Raw genomic sequence first — 18,741 nt, forward strand, 5'->3', positions numbered from 1 at the left:
TTAGACAGACGTGCACATGGGGAGACTCAGCCAGCGTCAGGCCGTGGAGGGCTGCTGCCCCCCAACCAGCTCGCCCTGCAAAAGGTGTGAAGCCCACAGGTGTCAAGTATGTGGGCTCTGCCCGGGAGCTCCCGAGATTCGTGGAAGGGGCCACCGGGGATGTGTCTGAGGCATGAGTTTCAATCCCAAGGCAAGTGTAGGGAAGCTACTCTCAGCCAAGAGATCAGCCGGCACCTGCAGTGGCCGGGCCTCCCCTTGGTAGCCCCTCCCCGCCAGGGCCCCACATATTTCAGGGGGAGAATTACCTGCTCTAGCAGCATCGGCAAGCGTGGGGTCTTACCACGTACGGCGAGCGAGGGCCGAGGGCCTAGGAAACATCCCCTCCGCTGGCAAAGTTGTCCGTCAGCTTTTGAACTGACAGTGGGGGGCATGGCTGGGCTATCTTAGGGTTTGAGGAGCCCAGGTGTGTTAAGAAATTCCAGGTGGCAGTGCCTGTCATGATATCCCCTGGGTTTAGCTCTTTTGGAAATACCTTTGCTGAGAGTTATAGATACCTTATTCTTGATTGATTGAAGCATTTCTCCCTCTAGTCAGAGCCAGGCAATATGGAATAGGCCCAGGGTGATTATGAGGCCGGGTTTGAAAGCTATTTCACGGTGTGCCGCGAGTTCTGCAAGCACTGGGGCTGCATCGGCGGACAGTCCTGAAAGCCGTGCCCTTGTGGAGCTGACATCTCCAGGGGGGCAGACCAGCAGATACATGCAGGCAGACCTCGGCGATGTTGCGGGTTGCATTCCAGACCTCCGCCATAAAGCGAGCATGGCGATAAAGTGAGTCACACGCGTTTTGGGGTTTTCCGGTGCATATAAAAGTTATGTTTACACTGTACTGTAGCCTTTCAAGTGTGAAATAGTATTCTAAAAAAGCAACGCACACATCTTAATTTAAAAATAGGCTAAAAATGCTAGCCACCGCCTGAGCCTTCAGCGAGCCATCATCTTTTTGCCGGTGGAGGGTCTTGCCTCGATGTGGATGAAAGCGCAGTGAAGCGAAGAAGCGCAGTGAAATAGGCTCGCCCGTGGGGACACGTGGCGGGACCAGTCCTGGAGAATCCGAGAGCCAGGAAGAGGGGCAGGAGGGCCATGTGGGTGGCAGTTTCAAACCGAGTGTTTTCAGAAGGCACCACTTGCAGAGGGACAGTTGAACAAAGACCTGGGGGAGCTGAGGCTGCCCTACCCCTCGCAGCCCCCCATGTATTTATCTAGGGGAAGCGGGTCCAGGCGGAGGGTTCCGTACGGCAGAGACCTTAGATCAGAGCCAGGTGATGGAGGAGCAGTGAGGAGGCTGTGCCGAGGCGCTGGGCGTGAGTGACAGGTATGGGCAAGGGTTTTTTAGGCCATCTTTTGGCTTTTACTCAGAGTGGGATGGGGCGCAGCAGGTGTGAGCACCGGGGTGGCAGCCTCTGACAGAGGCCGTCACAGAGCAGCCTCCTGCCCTGGGAGCCTGGGCCAGTGAGGATGCTGGGCCAGCAGCAGCGGAGCTGGCGAGAGGTCCCTCAACTCCAGACTGGCAGATGGGATTTGTAATGAATTGTATTGTGGCTCTAAAGGGGGTGGGCAGGACCGGGGCTGGCAGGGGACACCACGCCCTCAGGTTCAGTTAGGGCCGGGACCTGCAGGAAAGGCTCAGGTAAGAAGCCGAGGATATGGGGCAGTGTTTTCCTTCCTGCATCCTTGAGTTAGGTGCCTTGATTTGCATAGTGGGCCATCTGCTAACGAGAATGGTCACACCCTGTTCTCATTCTGCCTGATGCTTTCAGGTCAGCCCTGTAGCTGGGAGCTCGGCCCCGCCTCTGCTCGCTCTCTGCTTGCCAAAACAGAGAAGATTCTTATGTTTCGGGGTAGACGAGAAATCCCAGCAAAGGTGGGGCAGGGAGAGCTGTTCTAGTCCCTGAAAGAGGCTATTGAAAACAGTGGCGCCCAAGGAGAGAAACTAGGGCAGCTTCTTAAAGAAGCAAATATTCTCCCCTGGTGGGATGCGCTTACTCGCTAAAGAAATCTTTTATTTTTTTTTAATTGACGTTTTCACGGTAACTTAAAAAAAAAAATCACCGTTGGTCATCAGAGTTGGCTCTGTAGGAATCCCTTTACCTAGCATATAATTTAGGACTATTTAAGAAGATTGAACTGAGTTGTTTTGTGGCTTCTACTCTTAAACCAACAAGTGCGTTCGGAGTCGATGACGGAGAAGAACTTGACCCAGATTAGCTTACCGGGAACAGCGACGGGGGGACCCTTCTCTCCCCCCCGTTGCTCTGTAGTGTGTGGGTTTCAGAATGTGCCTGATTGCCTCCCGCGGAGACACCACACAGACTCCAGCTGTTGCTTTTCTTTTTGTTTATTGATTATTATGCTCTACGCTGCGCTCTTGCATTTGAAGAACGGTTTTATAGAGGTGTAAGATGCGTACACTAACGGGCGTCCGTTTGAAGTGTAGAGGTCGAGCTTTGACCGTGTATGTGCCGTGTATTACTGCACAATCCGCATACAGACCATTTTTATCCCTTTCAGAGGCACACGCGTGGCCTTTTATATTGAGCTCACCCAGCCCCAGGCATCCACTGATCTGCCTAAGTCACAGCAGGTTACACTTGGCTTTTCTAGGACTTTATAGAAATAGAATCGAGCAACAAGCACTCGTGTGTGTCTGGCTTCCCGGCCTCAGCACAATGTCCGTCCTTGAGGTTCATATGTATTATTGCTTATGTGGGGATTTTGTTTCTTTCATTGAATAGTATCCCACAGTACGGACTTAACACAGGTCACTTGTTCACGGACATTGGGGCTGTTCAGATTTGGGGCAGTTATAAATGGAGCCGCTGCAGACATTTTTACACACGCCTTGTGAGCGTACCCTGTCATTTCTCTCGGGTCCGGGCCTGACCCCAGAAGCATCGCGGGATCTCCCAGGAAAGGTGCACGCACGGTACGCCGGTTACGTCATCTTGATGAATTGACCCCTTTACCATGATGAGAAGTCCTTTATCCTGATAGGGTATTAACTTTGTCTAATATTGATAAAATCGCTTCCGCGTTTGTGATATTAGTGTTTGCATGACACATCTGTTCTCTAACTCTTTTAAAATATATATATTTTTATTGATTTCTGAGAGGAAGGGAGAGGGAGAGATAGAAACATCAGTGATGAGAGAGCATCATTGATCGGCTGCCTCCTGCACGCCCCCTACTGGGGATCGAGTCTGCAAATGGAATCGAACCCTGGCCTCCCGGGTCATAGGCCGACGCTTAACCACTGAGCTGCACCGGCCAGGCTCCTGCTCTAACTCTCAGTTGGATTGTTTGGACCGTTTACAGTGGAATACTTACCAGTGTAGTTGGATTTGAGGCTCACATCCTCCTGTTTGTTTCCTTGTGGCTTTTTTCTTCGTTTCTGTCTTCTTTTGGATCGAGTGCATTCTGGTATGTTATGCTGTTGTCACTACCGGCTTACTAGCTACCCATCTTCATTTCGTTTATTCATTTGTGGTGGTTATAGGCACCTCGGTTTCCCTGCACTCCTGGGGCCCTCGCCTCAGCAGGACCACCCTGGTCCGTGTGGGTCCCCCTCCCAGCACCACCTCTCAGAAAGTACTTCCCGGCCGAGAGCCGGCCCATCCCGGGGCCCTCCTAGTCAATTTCCCTTCTCCCTGGCACCCCAGGCCTTTCCAGGCCCAAAAGCAGTTATTTCCCGTTTTATGTAGAGTTTTCTGGTTGTTACGGTGAGAGGTTAAGTCTGGCTCTTGTTGCTGTATCATACCCTGGAGTGTCATTTTATTTTTGAAATAAGCTATTAGGCTCTTGGCAGGCAAACAGGTTAAACATTTGAAACTGGGACTATCTGTGAAACCCGAGACATGTACCACCATGGGTATCGCTTCGCAAAGTGCTAGGAGGACGGTGATCCGTTTCGAGCCTACCCGCGGCTGCACCGGTAAACCTGGGATGTGCACTCTGCAGAAGTCTGTGTGGCACCGTTCGAACGATGGAGGCCCGATGTGGTCAGTGCTCTACGTCCACATGTCACTTAGTCTTCAAAGTAACCCCACGCAGAGGTCACCGGCAGCCCCATTTTACTGGTACAGGTGAGAGGACACCACGCCGAGGTGCAGGGACTTGTCCAGAGTCCTGTGGACAGTGTTGGCCTGAGCGGGAGTGAGCCACACAGAGTTGGGATCGGCCACAGTCCAGAGCTCGGGCGCTCAGACTCTGTGCTGAGCTGACCAGTGCAACCAACGAGGAGGTTTTTCCCGACTCCCTGGAGGAAGTGGCTTCTGGGGCAGCAGGAGTCAGAGCTCAGGTTGATAGTGTAGGGACTTCCATGCATGAAGCGTTTAGTTGTTTCCTGGAATAGCTGCTGTTGCCAGGACAAAGGATGATGAATTTCCCACCAGAGGTGGTTCTTAGAAACCCTCTCTCTACCTTCTCTCTTTCTCTTTCCCTCCTCCTTCCTGCCTTTCTTTTCTCACTCTTCCTTTTATTGATCTCCTTCCCCCCTTCTCTACCTATCCAAAATAGCAGAAAAGCAATAGCAAAAAAGAATGAAATCAAAACCGACCACATATACGCACCCCTATGTTCATGGCAGCATTACTTACAATAGCCAAGAGATGGAAGCACCCTAAGTGCCCATTGATAGATGAGTGAATAAAAAAGCCGTGGTGCATATATACGACGGAATATTATGCAGCCGTAAAAAAGGAACGGAGTCTTGCCATTTGTGACAACATGGATGGGCCTAGAGGGTATTATGTTCAGTGAAGTAAGTCAACTGGAGAAAGACAGATATGGAATGATTTTATTTGTATTTGAAATCTAAAACACAAACAGAAACAAACTTAGATACAGAGAACAAATCGATGGTTGCCAGAGGGGAGCCGAGTAAGGGGTTGGACAGAAAAAAACGAGAAGGGGAACTAATATAATATCGTACGTCAACTCTAATCGGAAAAAGGTGTAATAACACACTTCTGGTGAGGCCGTGGGCCTGAGCGGGCACTTCCGAGACCGTTGCTGGCGGGAGCACGAATAGGGACCGATCCAGCGCCGCTAATCTGTCAGGTTGAGTAAAACCTCGGCGCGCCTGCATAACCTTTGGCTCCGAAGTTTCACTCTGAGGTGCGCATCCTACGAACATGCCTGATCACGTGAGAAATGATGCGCGGAGAGGGCACGGCAGCAGTTTTGTAAAAGCGAAATATCTGCAACATCTCAAACCTTCATCATTAGGGAGCAGGTTACGGAGATTATGATATTCTGTCCGCGATGGAATACCCGGCAGTTGTCGAAGCGGCCAAGCGGTAGTTACATGGCTAGTGCAGGGAGATCTCTAGGTGCAGCGTTGAGGGGAACAGGCTGGTGCGGGCGGTGTGTCTGGCCTGGTGAAAAGAAGAGTTGGTATTTGCGCCTGCCTTTTTGTTGTGTTAGGAGGTCACACAAGCACCTGTAATGAAGAGATCCAAAACATCAGAGGCTCTGCACACAGACGTTCTCTCTCGTTCGGTGACAGGACAGGCGTCCCGGGTTCGCGTCGGGCCTCCCCCCCACCTCCCTGTGCTGAGCTTTTCCCTTGCGGTGGCGCTGGTGTCTCTTAGGACTCGCAGTCCTCTGCATCCACTGGGTGAAAGAGGGCCAAGAGGTCCCACCGATTTCTTAACAGCCCTGTGCCCAGAAATGACACACACCCTTTCCCCGAAAAGGTACCAGGAACCAAGAACTGGTTCCCGTGGGGCCGATGGTGGGGGTGCACAGCTGGGGAGGGGAGGGGCGGGGGCAGGAATAGGACTTCTTTCCATGTTTTTCGAACTTTGAACCATTTTGTCCATTCAAAGACATAGACGTAGATGGTGGCAGTGTAGTGGCATAATGTCTCGAATGGGGCAAGAACCAGGGCTTATTGGAATAATGTTTCTATGTCACTTGAAATTATTATTATTTTTTAAAATATATTTTTATTGATTTCAGAGAGGAAGGGAGAGGGAGAGAGAGAAACATCAATGATGGGAGAGAATCATTGATCGGCTGCCTCCTGCATGCCCCCTGCTGGGAATGGAGCCCACAACCCAGCATGTGCCCTTGACTGAAATCGAACCCGGGACCCTTCAGCTCGCAGGGTGACACTGTATCCACTGAGCCAAACCAGCCAGGGCCACTTGACATAATTTTAAATCTCACTTTATTTTAATTGTCAGTTGGTTTGTTTACAGTTAGATGTTCACAGAACCGTGGATCCAGGAAAACACTGACCGCGTCTGGTGACATAGCCAGGAATTTTTTTTTTCTATCATTTCACAATACGATACTTTTGAAAGGCTGAAAGTAATCCAACTATGAGAAGAGTTAAGATAGGATGTTCTTGCCCCGTATTTTCACATCTTCCTCCCGGTTTTCCTTTTTGTTCCCCTTTGAGTTAGGAGCCAGTTGCTCGGAACATTCCGTGAATTTCTCTTTGGCCACATTCATGATCCATTTGTCCTTGTGTCTAACGGACTCTTAGTATTCAGGGCCCCACGGCTCTCCATGACCTAAGTGAACGGCGCCATTAATTAGTACGACAATATTCTATTGGGCATGTCCGTGCTGAATTTAAATTGGGGGGTCGGAACTATTTACAATATTCCTAAATCACTTTTCACTTAGAATGTTCTCTTTCTGTAAAGTTTTAAGCCAAGAAGTGAAGGTTCTAGTTTGTTAAGTAGAGTTCAATGAAAATAAATATGTTTAAGGTTTATGTGAACTAGATAGATATATCATTAGCTAAACGTTTGTTTTGATTGATATTCATTCTTTCCTATTGGGGCTTGCAAGAGATGAAAGGGAGTGTTACTCACCGGGAATTTGGGTGAGTGATACGCAGCAAGGAGGGACGCTGACACCCTGCGGGAGTTTTCCGGATTCATATTGGTGTGCTTTCGCCCCTTCATTTATGAGTTGGTTTTTCTGTTTATCATTTGAGATTGCCTTTATTTTTGCTTGTCAAGAATGTTCTGGATGTGTCAGAGTCATTGTTTTTGATCTCTGCCTTCCTAGGGACTTTTTACTTATTTTATCCCACGCCTCTGCGTGGGGATGGTTTTATCTCCTGTGGAAACTTGTGCTTTCCGAGAAACATCCAGTAGCTGTTGAGAACTGTCTAAGGAAGTGATCAGGCCTTGGCTTCTAGAAATTTTAGATCCCAGTTTGTGGCCACTATTTATTCAGGAACATCTTTTGAGCCTTGTACGTGGCTCAGCTGTCTGTACCCAATCTCATGTTTCTCCTTTCATGGTTTCATTTAAATACATTAAGATGTACCATTCAGGTTGTACAGGTCTATGAGTTTTGACAAATGCGTAACGTTGTATAACCACCCCCAGAATCTAGATACGGAGCAGTTCATCACCTCCCAAAATTTTCTAGACCAACCCCTGTACCCCAACGCCATCAACCACTGACCTGTATTCTGTTGCCATGGTTTCTTCTTTTCCAGAATGGCATGTAAGGGGAACCGTTCATTCAGTAGGGAGCTTTGGAGTCTGTTTCCTTTCACTTAGCATCATGCACTGGAGGTTCACTCATGGTGCTTGGTAGCCATAACTCATTCCTTTTCATTGTAGAGTTCAGTTGTAGGATACATCGCAGTTTGCAAATGGAAGAACATCTGAGTTGTTTCTAGTTTTTGGATGCCGTGTATAAGGCTGCTATAAATACCCATGTGCAGATGTTTGTGTGGATAGCTGGGATCAGTCACCCCCACCAGCACAGTAACTTCCTTATTCGCCTGTTGATTCAGAGGCACGGGGAGTCCAAACCATTGCACATGCTTCTCAGCCACTGAGAGTTCTGGCCACCAACACTGGTGTTGTCAGTCTTTTTTTTAAAAAAATATATTTTTATTGATTTCAGAGAGGAAGGGAGAGGGAGAGAGAAAGAGAAACATCAATGATGAGAGAGAATCGTTGATTGGCTGCCTCCTACATGCCCCTACACTGGGGATTGAGCCAGCAACCCGGGCATGTGCCCTGACCGGGAATCGAACCGTGACCTCCTGGTTCATAGGTCGACGCTCAACCCCTGAGCCACGCTGGCTGGGCTGGTGTTGTCAGTCTTTTTAATCCTGCCATTCAAGTCCTTGAGCAGCGGGTATGTCAATGTGATTTAATTTACATGTGCATGAGGACCAGTGATGTTGAGCCTGTTTCATGTACCCATTGACCATTCACTTCTCTTCCTCTGTGAAGTGTTCCAGTGTTTTTGCCCATTCGTTAACTGGAAGATTTACTTTTAAACATTCTTTGTAAGAGTTTTTTAGTGTATGTAGAAATTTTATACAAAGCCTTGTTCCGATTTAAGTTTTATAATATTTTATCCGAGTCTGTGTGGAGTCTATTTTCTTGACAGTGTCTTTGGGTGCGCATAAGTTCTAAATATTTTTTTTTTGAGATCAAATTTTCAAATCTCTCTTAGATACCACTTATATTTAACACTTGCAGAAGTTCTCATTGATATTTTATAAAAAGCAACACAATTGTTCCTACTAATTTCTGAAAAATATTGTGGTGGGAAATTGGGATAGTTTGCCTTTGCTGGATGTTATAAATACACTCAGAAGTTAATCAGTATGCATGCAGTTTGCAGGGGTTCAAATATGGAAACAAGGTTAAACACATCCACAATGATCTCGGAAGCAGGTGTTGGGTCACTGTTTTTTATTCTTTAAAGTCTGGAGAGATCGCACTGATGAAAGGAACCTGTTAGGCAAATTATTTCCCAATTTTTGTCCTTTAGCTTGTGTTCTGATTTGAGAAGTACTTTGTTTGTTTTTTTAAATGTAATTTAAGCCCCATGAAGGTAAATTGCTTTCAGACTGGAACACAATGATCTAGAATTAATCCAAAAGGCAGAATACCTTCTGCCTGCTCCATTTTAACAGCTGCTGTTGTTCTGATTTGAGAAGTACTTTGTTTTTTTAAATGTAATTTAAGCTCCATGTAGGTAAATTGCTTTCAGACTGGAACACAATGATCTAGAATTAATCCAAAAGGCAGAATACCTTCTGCCTGCTCCATTTTAACAGCTGCTGTGATAGAAAGTCCAGCTTCAGCTTATGGGAAGACATGAGGAAAACAATGTTTTTTTCCCCCCTGTAGTGTGTCACAGTAGTTCTTTGGCCCATCCTACACACTGACAGTGGAAAAATGGCATTAAAGAAGTAGCTAAAAACATACTAAGTTGGATGTTCATTCATTGAACTCCCTTCTCCCTCATCTTCCTCATTTCCCCTCCCTTCTCCCCTTTCCTTCTCCTTCCTGTGTTCCCTACTTTTTTCTTTTCTTACTTCCCCCCTTCTTCTCTCTCCACCTTCCTCCTTCCTGCCTTTGTTCTTCCTTCTGAGCGCCCTGCATGCACCAGGCAGTGTTCCTGTCCCTGTCAGTGTAGTAGAGAACAAGACCTCTGTGGCCTGTCCATATGCAGCTCACTCCGTAGTGGGGAGGTCGATGGTGAAGACGTAAACCTATGCACAGGGCCAGGTTTGGTGGTCATACGTGCAAAACAAAGTGTGTTTGTGTGCGTATGCGTGCGTTTGTGTTTGTGAGAGGGAATGGGTGAGACATGAAAGAGAGAATGAGAATGAGAATCATAGAAGGCCTCGGGGCATTGGAGCTGAGCTCTGAAGGGGCACAAGATGCAGGGGAAGCGTGTTGGAGGAAGTGGGGGTAGCAACTTAGAAACCCCGAGGACAGGTTCAGTTTGGTGTTGGAGAAAGTAGAATACAATAACAGTTCTAGAAAACACAATTCGGTAATTCTCTGGCCCATCCTGCACGTGGACAATGGAAAAATTGCATGAAAGGGGCAGCTAAAGACCTTTCAAGTTGCATGGTCATTCATTCAACTCCCCTCTTCCTCACCTTCCTCAGTGGCACCCCAAGAAGCCCGCTTCCCCAGAAGCACCCCGCCGATGACACAGAGAGGTAGAGAGTCCCCTCTCCAACTCCTCCTGCTTGTCCGCTTCTTGAATTTCCCACCTGCTTCCCGTGTTGGCCTTGTCTCAGGACCTGGCCGAGATGAGTGGGGCTGAGTTCCTGCTGCCGGTCTGCCTCCAGCCCCAGCGAGCCAGCCTTGCTGACTTCACTAAGTCGTCGTCCTAATGCTTTTCTTTCGGTTCCAGGGAACGACCATTTACCATTTTCAAAGGTCACGTTCCTGGAACTATGGAGGGGAACTTACAGAGCAGCATCAAGCTAATTCGAGTTACATGACTCTAACTTTATTTATTTTTTATTTATTTTTATTTTTTAAATCCAAGAGTAGAGAATACATCCTCATTCTTTTAAAAAAATATTTTATTGATTTTTTTTACAGAGAGGAAGGGAGAGGAATAGAGAGTTAGAAACATCGATGAGAGAGAAACATCAATCAGCTGCCTCCTGCACACTCCCTACTGGGGATGTGCCCGAAACCAAGGTACATGCCCTTGACCGGAATCGAACCTGGGACCCTTCAGTCTGCAGGCCGATGCTTTATCCACTGAGCCAAACCGGTCAGGGCAATGACTCTAACTTTAATGAAAACCTTGCCAACGCCATTTCCTTTGTCTCAGTTCTACCTGGGGGACTCTGGTCTCCCTTCTTCCTTATACTTTGTGAGTCCTTCCTTTTTCAGTTCCCTTCTGTGACTTATGTTTCTTCCAGCAATTCTTTGTTGTTGTTGTTAATCCTCACCTGAGGATATTTTTCCCTGGATATTTAGAGAGAGGGGAAGAGAAGTGGAGAGGCAGAGAGAAACATCGATGTGAGAGAGACACATCAATCGGCTGCCTCCCGTAGATGCTCTTACAGGGGCTGGGGATCTAGCCTGCAACCGAGGTCCTCGCCCTTGACTGGAATCAAACCCGAGACCCTTATAGTCTGAGAGCCTATGCTCTAACCACTGAGCAACCCAGCTAGGGCTCTTCCGGCAATTCTTCAATTATCTTGACTTTTCAATTGTTTTTTACTGTCCTGTTTACCTTCATTCATTCATTTAGTCTTGACTGTGTAATGGGCATTAAGCTAGGCACTAGGTTTGCAAATGGGGTGGGAGACATAGATCGGATAATTAGAATGTTCTAAGTACTTTGAGAGAGGCGTGTTGGAAAGGTTATGTAAGTAAACATTCATTCAGCAAATACGTATTGACCTCCTGCTGTGTGCCAGGCACTGTGCGATGGAGGTATAGTGTTCTGGCCGTACAGCGCTGACTGTTTAAAGCTGAGGAGCATCGAGTTGCGAAGGAGCCAAGGATGGTTTGGGGCTGGGTTACCTGCTCTGCCAGGAGGCATTTGGTGGGGACTCTGAGGTAGTAAGTGGTGAGAGAAAAAGGCTAGAAAGGTTGTGAAAGTCCTCCTGTCTTTTAAGGGAGTTTTGTCCTGTTTCTGAGAACAGAGTGTTTATTAGTCCTGTGATGACCCTTACCGACACTCCCATGCTACCCGCCTCTCTCGTTTCTGTGCTCATTCTTCTGCTCGCTGTAGTGACCAGTGGCTCTAGGTGGCGGTGACCACTAGCACTGCTGAGCATGTGTTTGTAAAAAGTGGGAGGGGGGTGGCCAGTACAGACGGAACCCCAAAGCCAGGAGGCAGGTATGTGGTGCCCTTACTTTCCCTGGAGTATTGCCCTCTAGGATGTAATTAGCTTCTTGAAGTCTGTGTTTTTACTGTTTGTAAGGTAGGGGAGGAAGAAGTTAAAGTACAAACACATGACTTTGAAAGTACCCTGTGGGGGTAAGATTTCCATTTATTGCCCACCCTGAAATTTTTTATTCTTTTCCTTTAGGTTTCTTGCTATTTAAAGATTTTTGTTTGAATGAAATTAATGAAGCTGTACCTCAGGTGAAGTTTTATGAAGAGGTAAGAAGTAACTGTTTTACTGCTGCTTTCACTTCAAAAGCACATTTAAACTGTACTTTGGAAAATATTTAAGACGACTCGAGTATCTCGCAGATATTTAGAAACCCATGGAACGCGCTTAGTAATACAGTTAATAAGCTACGTGGTGTATTCGAGATGCTGACATCTACACGAATCCGATTTGCAAAGGCCCCGGGGTGCTGCGGAAGTAGGGAGGGGTAGTGGGGCTAAAACCCCAGAGCAGGGCGGCTCCTTCCGAGGTGCCCCGAAGATTCCCGGCCGTTTCATTTTCCGCAGAAACTTGCAGATTCTGGAGACCCAAGCTGATGCCGAGGGCTGGCCACCACTGGGTGAAAGAGAATCTGGCGGTTTTCTGGTCACACATCGCTGGAGTGACACGTGGGAGACTTGGTAGAGGAGGGTGGAGGGGAGCCGAAGCTATGGGCTGAAAGCTGTGGGAGACACATTGAAGCCTCCCACAGCCGTGCAGAGGCCCCGTATTGAAAGGAAGCCCTGCTGTGGGCAACAATCTGAAACCAGACCGGCAAGAAACACAAGTCCCAGGGGATGCTCTGTTGACACTGAAGAGCTGTAGCTACTTATCCCCTGGGACAGAGGTTGATTCTGGGCATAACAGAGTCCAGGCTGGGCCCTTGGCAGAAAGCTGCTTCTGGGAGAAAAAGAGCCAGAAGAGGTTTCTGGGGCTAAAGTGAAAAAACAAGTGGGGCTGGAGGAGCCCCAAGCAGGTGGTGAGTCTCGCTCTCAAGACAGATGCCAGGTTTTGAACACGAGTGGGACAGGAGGCAGAGAGCTGTTCTGAAAACCCCGAAAGGCAGGAGTAATTTCAGTGAACTCCATGGAGAGCCATACCGTAGGGCAGCGGTTCTCAACCTGTGGGTCGCAACCCCTTTGGGGGTCGAACGACCCTTTCACAGGGGTCGCCTAAGACCATCGGAAAACACATATATAATTACATATTGTTTTTGTGATTAATCACTATGCTTTAATTATGTTCAATTTGTAACAATGAAAATACATCCTGCATATCAGATATTTACATTACGATTCATAACAGTAGCAAAATTACAGTTATGAAGTAGCAACGAAAATAATTTTATGGTTGGGGGTCACCACAACATGAGGAACTCTATTAAAGGGTCGCGGCATTAGGAAGGTTGGGAACCACTGCCTTAGGGACTGGGACAAGCAAGAGGCAGACCGAGTCCTACAAAAATGGCAACTCAGACCAATCTCAGCTCAATCTCTCTCTTAAAAAAAAGTTTTTATTGATTTCAGAGGGAGGAAGGGAGAGGGAGAGGGAGAGAGAATCATTGATCGGCTGCCTCCTGCCGCCCCCCACTGGGATCGAGCCGCAACCCGTGCATGTGCCCTGACTGGGAATCCAACTGTGACCTCCTGGTTCATGGGTTGACGCTCAACCACTGAGCCACACCGGCCGGGCTCCACCCGGGTTTCCATAGCTAAGAATGCGTGTGACAGCAGTGCCTGTCTCTTAGGGTTGTCGTGTGTGAATGCAACATACCGGAACGGTACCTGACATGCAAGTACTGCTCAGTGTGCTGGTTTACACACTTGTTTGTTCCAGTTAGATTTGGAGGCAGCGTAGAAAAATATGGATTTGATGCCTAGATTTAGAAATAAATCATAGGAAACAGAAAATAAATAGAAGATCAGAGGTAAAGTTACCATCTAGAAATTTCTTCACTCGTTCAACCAGTAGTTCTCAGACACCAGTGCCCGGAGCCACTGGTGGGATGAACAAGACAGGCAAAGTGCTTGCTACCTTTTCGCTCCTATTTTTGTTGAGAGAAGCGACAATAAACAAGTAATAAACAGGAAATGCATCAGGAAGTAATAACTGCTGTAGGCAGTGACCCGCGACAGATTGCAAACATAGGAACTCTATCAGGAAGTAATAACCGTTTCACAGCGACTCAGAACAGACTCAGGGCTGACGGCCTGTGCCTGGCGGCCACGGGGAGTGCCGGGTCAGAGCCTGCCTCCGAGGCGGCGGCAACTACACCGAGACTCGAATGACGAGGTAGTCTTCTGAAGGTGGGAACAGGGTGGCAGGGGGGAGGAGACCATTTTAGGCTGACGTCATGGCTGAGATGTAGCCCCTGATGTGCGGGAAAGCCCTTGGCGTGCTTGAGGAACGGAAAGACGAGTGTGGCATGTTGGTAACGGGTGAGAGGGGTGGAGTAGTGTGCGATCAGTCCAGAGACCTGGTTTGGGGGCCAGAGTAACAGATTGAGATTTGATTCTAAAGCCCACGGGAAATTTAAGGTGACGAGTCTATCAATATCAATTAGGTCAGAGTGGCAGTAATTGGGTATTATAGGTGTCCCCCCTGAACCCCTTCCCTCCCCCCGCCCCGGGAGGATTGCTCTGTTAGCAGTTAGTTGGCTGTTACCTGAAGCATAGCCTGGGTTTGTGATATATTTTGAGTCTAAAGCCAACATGATTGGCCGATGAATTGGATTTCAGGGGTCGGGGGTGAGGGTGGGGACAGGAGTGTGAGCAAAAGAGCAGAATCAATGATGACTATTCCTTTTTGGCGTAAGCTACTAAGAGTATGACTTTCGTACTTTTGTGATAAAGAGGAGGAGGGAAGAGCGAGTGTGGCTGGGGTAGGCAGGATGTGGACATGTCAGAGTAGGTAGGTAGCTCCTTCGAACCTGGAGCTCAGGGGAACAGGTGAGCCCCAGAGATCCACGCTTAGTCAGGGAAGGTCATTGGTCTCTGAATCTGTGGGACCGAGCGGTTGTGCCCGAGGAGAATATTGTGGGTGAAGGGCATTGCCCCGGCACCCCGCTCCGACTAGGCGAAGTAGAGGCCATTCGCGATGGTGCTGGCCCATCCCACTGGGATGGCCGTGGAACAAACCAGGAGCGAGAAAGTGGAGACCACGACTCCCGTAGACCAAAAGCGCTTGCTCTTGGGGTCCTGGGTGTTCAGGCTACTGGGGTGTTTAGGCTGTGAGCGTTGTAACCACCAAAGCAGAAGGGGACACAGGTGCTTGAGGCTCTTACCTTGCCTACTAAGGGTTTCCTTTTCTGTTGTTCAAGCTGAAGTTTCTGAAGCACAAGGCTCTTAACAAAGGCAGTGTCGTGGTTCAGATGTCATTTGCCCAGGACACGAACCTGTCCGGTGTGGCTGGCTTATTCCAGTTCTGGCCAAGCTTCCATAGAATCAGCATTAGCCGAACCAGGTGCCACCTGCTTTAAAGGGCCCCTGGAACTCAGACTTAGGTGTCACCCCACTTGTTTTCAAGGATACTAATTCCGGGCAGGCTTATTATTCTTCGAGTTTGCTCAGATGTTTAGGCAGAAACACTGGCCTCGGGTTCACCGGCCGGCTACCCGTGTCATCCTCGCATCCTGGCGTTCGCCCGCCCCAAACAGAACAACCGGAGGAACCCCCCCAAACCAGAAGCCGGCGTTTATTTCCCGGCTCTGCTTCTGGTGCCGGTGTCTGGTTTCTGTGCCTTGCAGCGGCCCTGGTCACATCTGGCCTGATGTTTGACCCTTGAGACTTGGCCTGCTGAGTGAACCTGGGAGGGTGACCCCAGGCCCTTTGGTTATTGCTGGGTCACGTCTTCATGAAGACGGCCTTTCCCTCTGGGATGGGGCCCGGGCCTACCCCCGCCTGCCTGCCTTTGTGGCAGGTTTTAGTCTCTGTTCCAAGAAGACTCCGTGGCGGATTTTCGAAGCGCCAGCCTTTCGGTGTAACACCGATGGTGCTTCCAGCCAATGGAGAGGACCCCAGTCGCTTCTCAGGGGCCTGGGCGGGACCTCGGCCTTTCACATCCCCCTCTCCCTGCTCTTTCTTTCTTTCTTTCTTTTTTTTTTTTTTAAATACATTTTATTGATTTTTTACAGAGAAGAAGGGAGAGGGATAGAGAGTTCCAAACATCGATGAGAGAGAAACATCGATCAGCTGCCTCCTGCACACTCCCTACTGGGGATGTGCCTTCAACCAAGGTACATGCCCTTGACCGGAATCAAACCCGGGACCCTTCAGTCCGCAGGCCGGCGCTCTATCCACTGAGCCAAACCGGTTAGGGCTCTGCTCTCTCCTCATCAGAAATTCTTACAGGATTGACTGATTGTGATTTCAGACTTGTCCAACCCTGACAATATAGGAAACGGGTCCCGCTTCTTTCCATTGATTCGTACTCTCCCCTGGGAGGAGTTAGCCTCACCTCTTACTATTTAAGAATAAAGAGCTTTCAGTTACTATGGAAGTCAGTGGAACAACTGGCTACCTGGGGGAGACATTTCCCTTCTCCCCTCTCCCCCCTTAATAAGTCACACAGAGTACAGTGGGTCCTCGGGTTACGTCGGAGATCCGTTCCTACAGACGGCGCAATGTAACGCAGTTTTGGCTGTAAGTCGGAACCCACTTACGTAAGCACCTACGTCACTCACATGGAGCACATACACAGCAGTAATGAAGTGAGACAGTAAAAAAAATTTAAAAGAAAGATAACAATTCCTGACCTTTACTTGTGGTGAAAACAGTAAATAATAAAAAACATAAAAGCACATATGTACATACGTCGAAATGGCAGAACTTTTTTTTTTAAATAAATAAATGGGAGATGGCGACGTAACCACGAAATGACGTACGTCGAGTCTGACGTAACCCGAGGACTGCCTGAAGTTAGTCATGACAGTGGAGATCTCTGCTAGCCTAACTAGCTCCACATGTCATCTGTGTTTTCATTCTCTTTCTGTCCTTTGGGTTAAAGGTATTTCTGTAAGTAAATAAAAAAACGCTTCTCTGATCTAGGAGCTTCCGTTATCAGGTGAGAATGACCAGGGCTGTTTCCACGTGAGGCACGTATTTCTAAAGCACACTTTATTTTTGGGCCCCTCTCAACACTGGTCGGGTTACCTTCCCTCAGTTAGCAAGCACACCAATTGGGGTGATCTTTCTGTTAATACTTTCATAGTGCGGAAGGGGTTCCAATGCTTTCATCTACGGCTAAGGCCTTTCCAAAATACTTAGTTGATTAAAAAAAAATTCTCTCTGCAGGAGCCCCGACCAGATCTATGCATTTCTCTGTTAATACTTTCATAGTGCAGAGAGGTTCCAATGCTTTCATCTACGGCTAACGCCTTTCCAAAATACTTAGTTGATTTAAAAACATTCTCTCTGCAGGAGCCCCGACCAGATCTATGCATTTTCTCCTGTTAGTTTTGCAATGCTGTCATTGAGCAAGAACGACCTCATAACTCTTAGGCCTGAATTACAGCCAGATGGAACTCGCGCGTGCTTTGGAGAGGAGAGTTGGCAAGCACGAGTGGCCCGTGGCTGGTAGAGTGTAAGATAATTGTAACCATGGCAGGATTTGTTTCCCAATATTGTGTTTCTAAATTTAAGCGATGAGCTTCATCATTGGAAATATCCCATTGGTCGTTTTCCCGTGGACTTTAATGATCCCGGCTTCATTCCGACAACCTTAGGAGCCGTTGTTTCCCGTGGAATAGCCCGGTCCGTAATTTGCCTGGCCTCGCGTTTTCTGCCCAGGCCAGTGATGCCTTTTAATAAAGTGGGTTTCTAGGAAGACGCATCTAACAACGATCGCTTTTTGAAACCTAGATAAAAGAATACGAAAAGCTTGATAATGAGGAAGATCGCCTGAGTCGAAGTAGGCAGATTTATGACACCTACATCATGAAGGAGCTGCTGTCTTGTTCGCATGTGAGTGTTGCCTGTCGGGTCTGTCACTGCCGTGTGGAGCGGCACGAGGCAGCCTTCAGGGCCCAGAATGCAAGTCAGGCAGGCGGAAGGCGTTCACAGGCCAAATGAGGCTCATCCAGGAGGGAACCCGTTCCTTCTGCTTTGTGGTTTGTTTCCTGATAATACCGACACAGTGTCCATTGCTGCACATACTCTTTTTATTACTTATTTTAGAGGCGGGGGAGGAGAGAGAGTGAGAGAGAGAGACATTGATGTGAGAGGGTAACATCAATGGGCTGCCTCCTGCGTGCAACCCGTGCCATGTGCCCTGATTGGGAATCGAACCAGCGACCTCTTGGCACATGGGATGATGCTCAACCAGCTAAGCCACACCAGCCAGGGCTCCCTGTACTCTTGATATATATATATTTCCAAAAAGTAAATGCTTTCACTGCAAAAATTGATGAAGTACAATAGCGAATTCAGAGCAATGGGAGAAAAGGGTAGCCTCAATTCTAGACTTTCTCAAGAAAATTAAGCTTGAAATAACTACATTATTTTAGTGTAGTTATCCTTTCGCAATTAGACTAATGAGATATTGGTAAATATAAGTCTTAAGTGGCTTCTTTGGATGTATAGGGAGGATTGCAATTATATTAATTGTGTTCATTAATTGTTAAATAATGGTTGAAATTCTTTTTCTTATAAATCAGATAAACAGTTTAATTCGGTCATTAGAATAAACTAGGTTCCTAGGAAATTATTCCACCAGGAGTGAGATTACATGGAAAAATTTACCATGTAATCTCTCTACATTAAGACTGTTGTTGTTTTTTTAAATATGTTTTTATTGATTTCAGAAAGGAAGGGAAAGGGAGAGATAGAAACATCAATGATGAGAGAGAATCATTGATCCGCTGCCTCCTGCATGCTCTCCACTGGGGATCAATCCCACAACCCAGGCTTGTGCTCTGGTTGGGAATCGAACTGTGACCTCCTGGTTCATAAGTTGACGCTCAACTACTGAGCCACACCGGCCGGGCCTAAAGCCTTTCTTTCTTCTTCTTCGTTTGTTTTTTTTAAAGTCTTTATTGTTGAAAGTATTACA

General features: G+C 47.8%; 1 protein-coding gene across 1 annotated transcript in view; it reads left to right on the forward strand.

Annotated features, from left to right (window-relative positions):
- ADRBK2 (adrenergic, beta, receptor kinase 2) overlaps positions 1-18,741 on the forward strand; it is a 70,519-nt gene that overhangs the window by 13,632 nt on the left and 38,146 nt on the right. Inside the window, exons 4-5 of the mRNA XM_014542423.1 lie at positions 11,851-11,924; positions 17,553-17,654. Coding sequence (XP_014397909.1) covers positions 11,851-11,924; positions 17,553-17,654 — 176 coding nt within the window. The remainder of the gene's footprint in view (positions 1-11,850; positions 11,925-17,552; positions 17,655-18,741) is intronic.

The sequence above is a fragment of the Myotis brandtii genome, unplaced genomic scaffold (genome assembly GCF_000412655.1).
Source record: "Myotis brandtii unplaced genomic scaffold, ASM41265v1 scaffold303, whole genome shotgun sequence".
NCBI classification, from domain to species: Eukaryota; Metazoa; Chordata; class Mammalia; order Chiroptera; family Vespertilionidae; genus Myotis; species Myotis brandtii.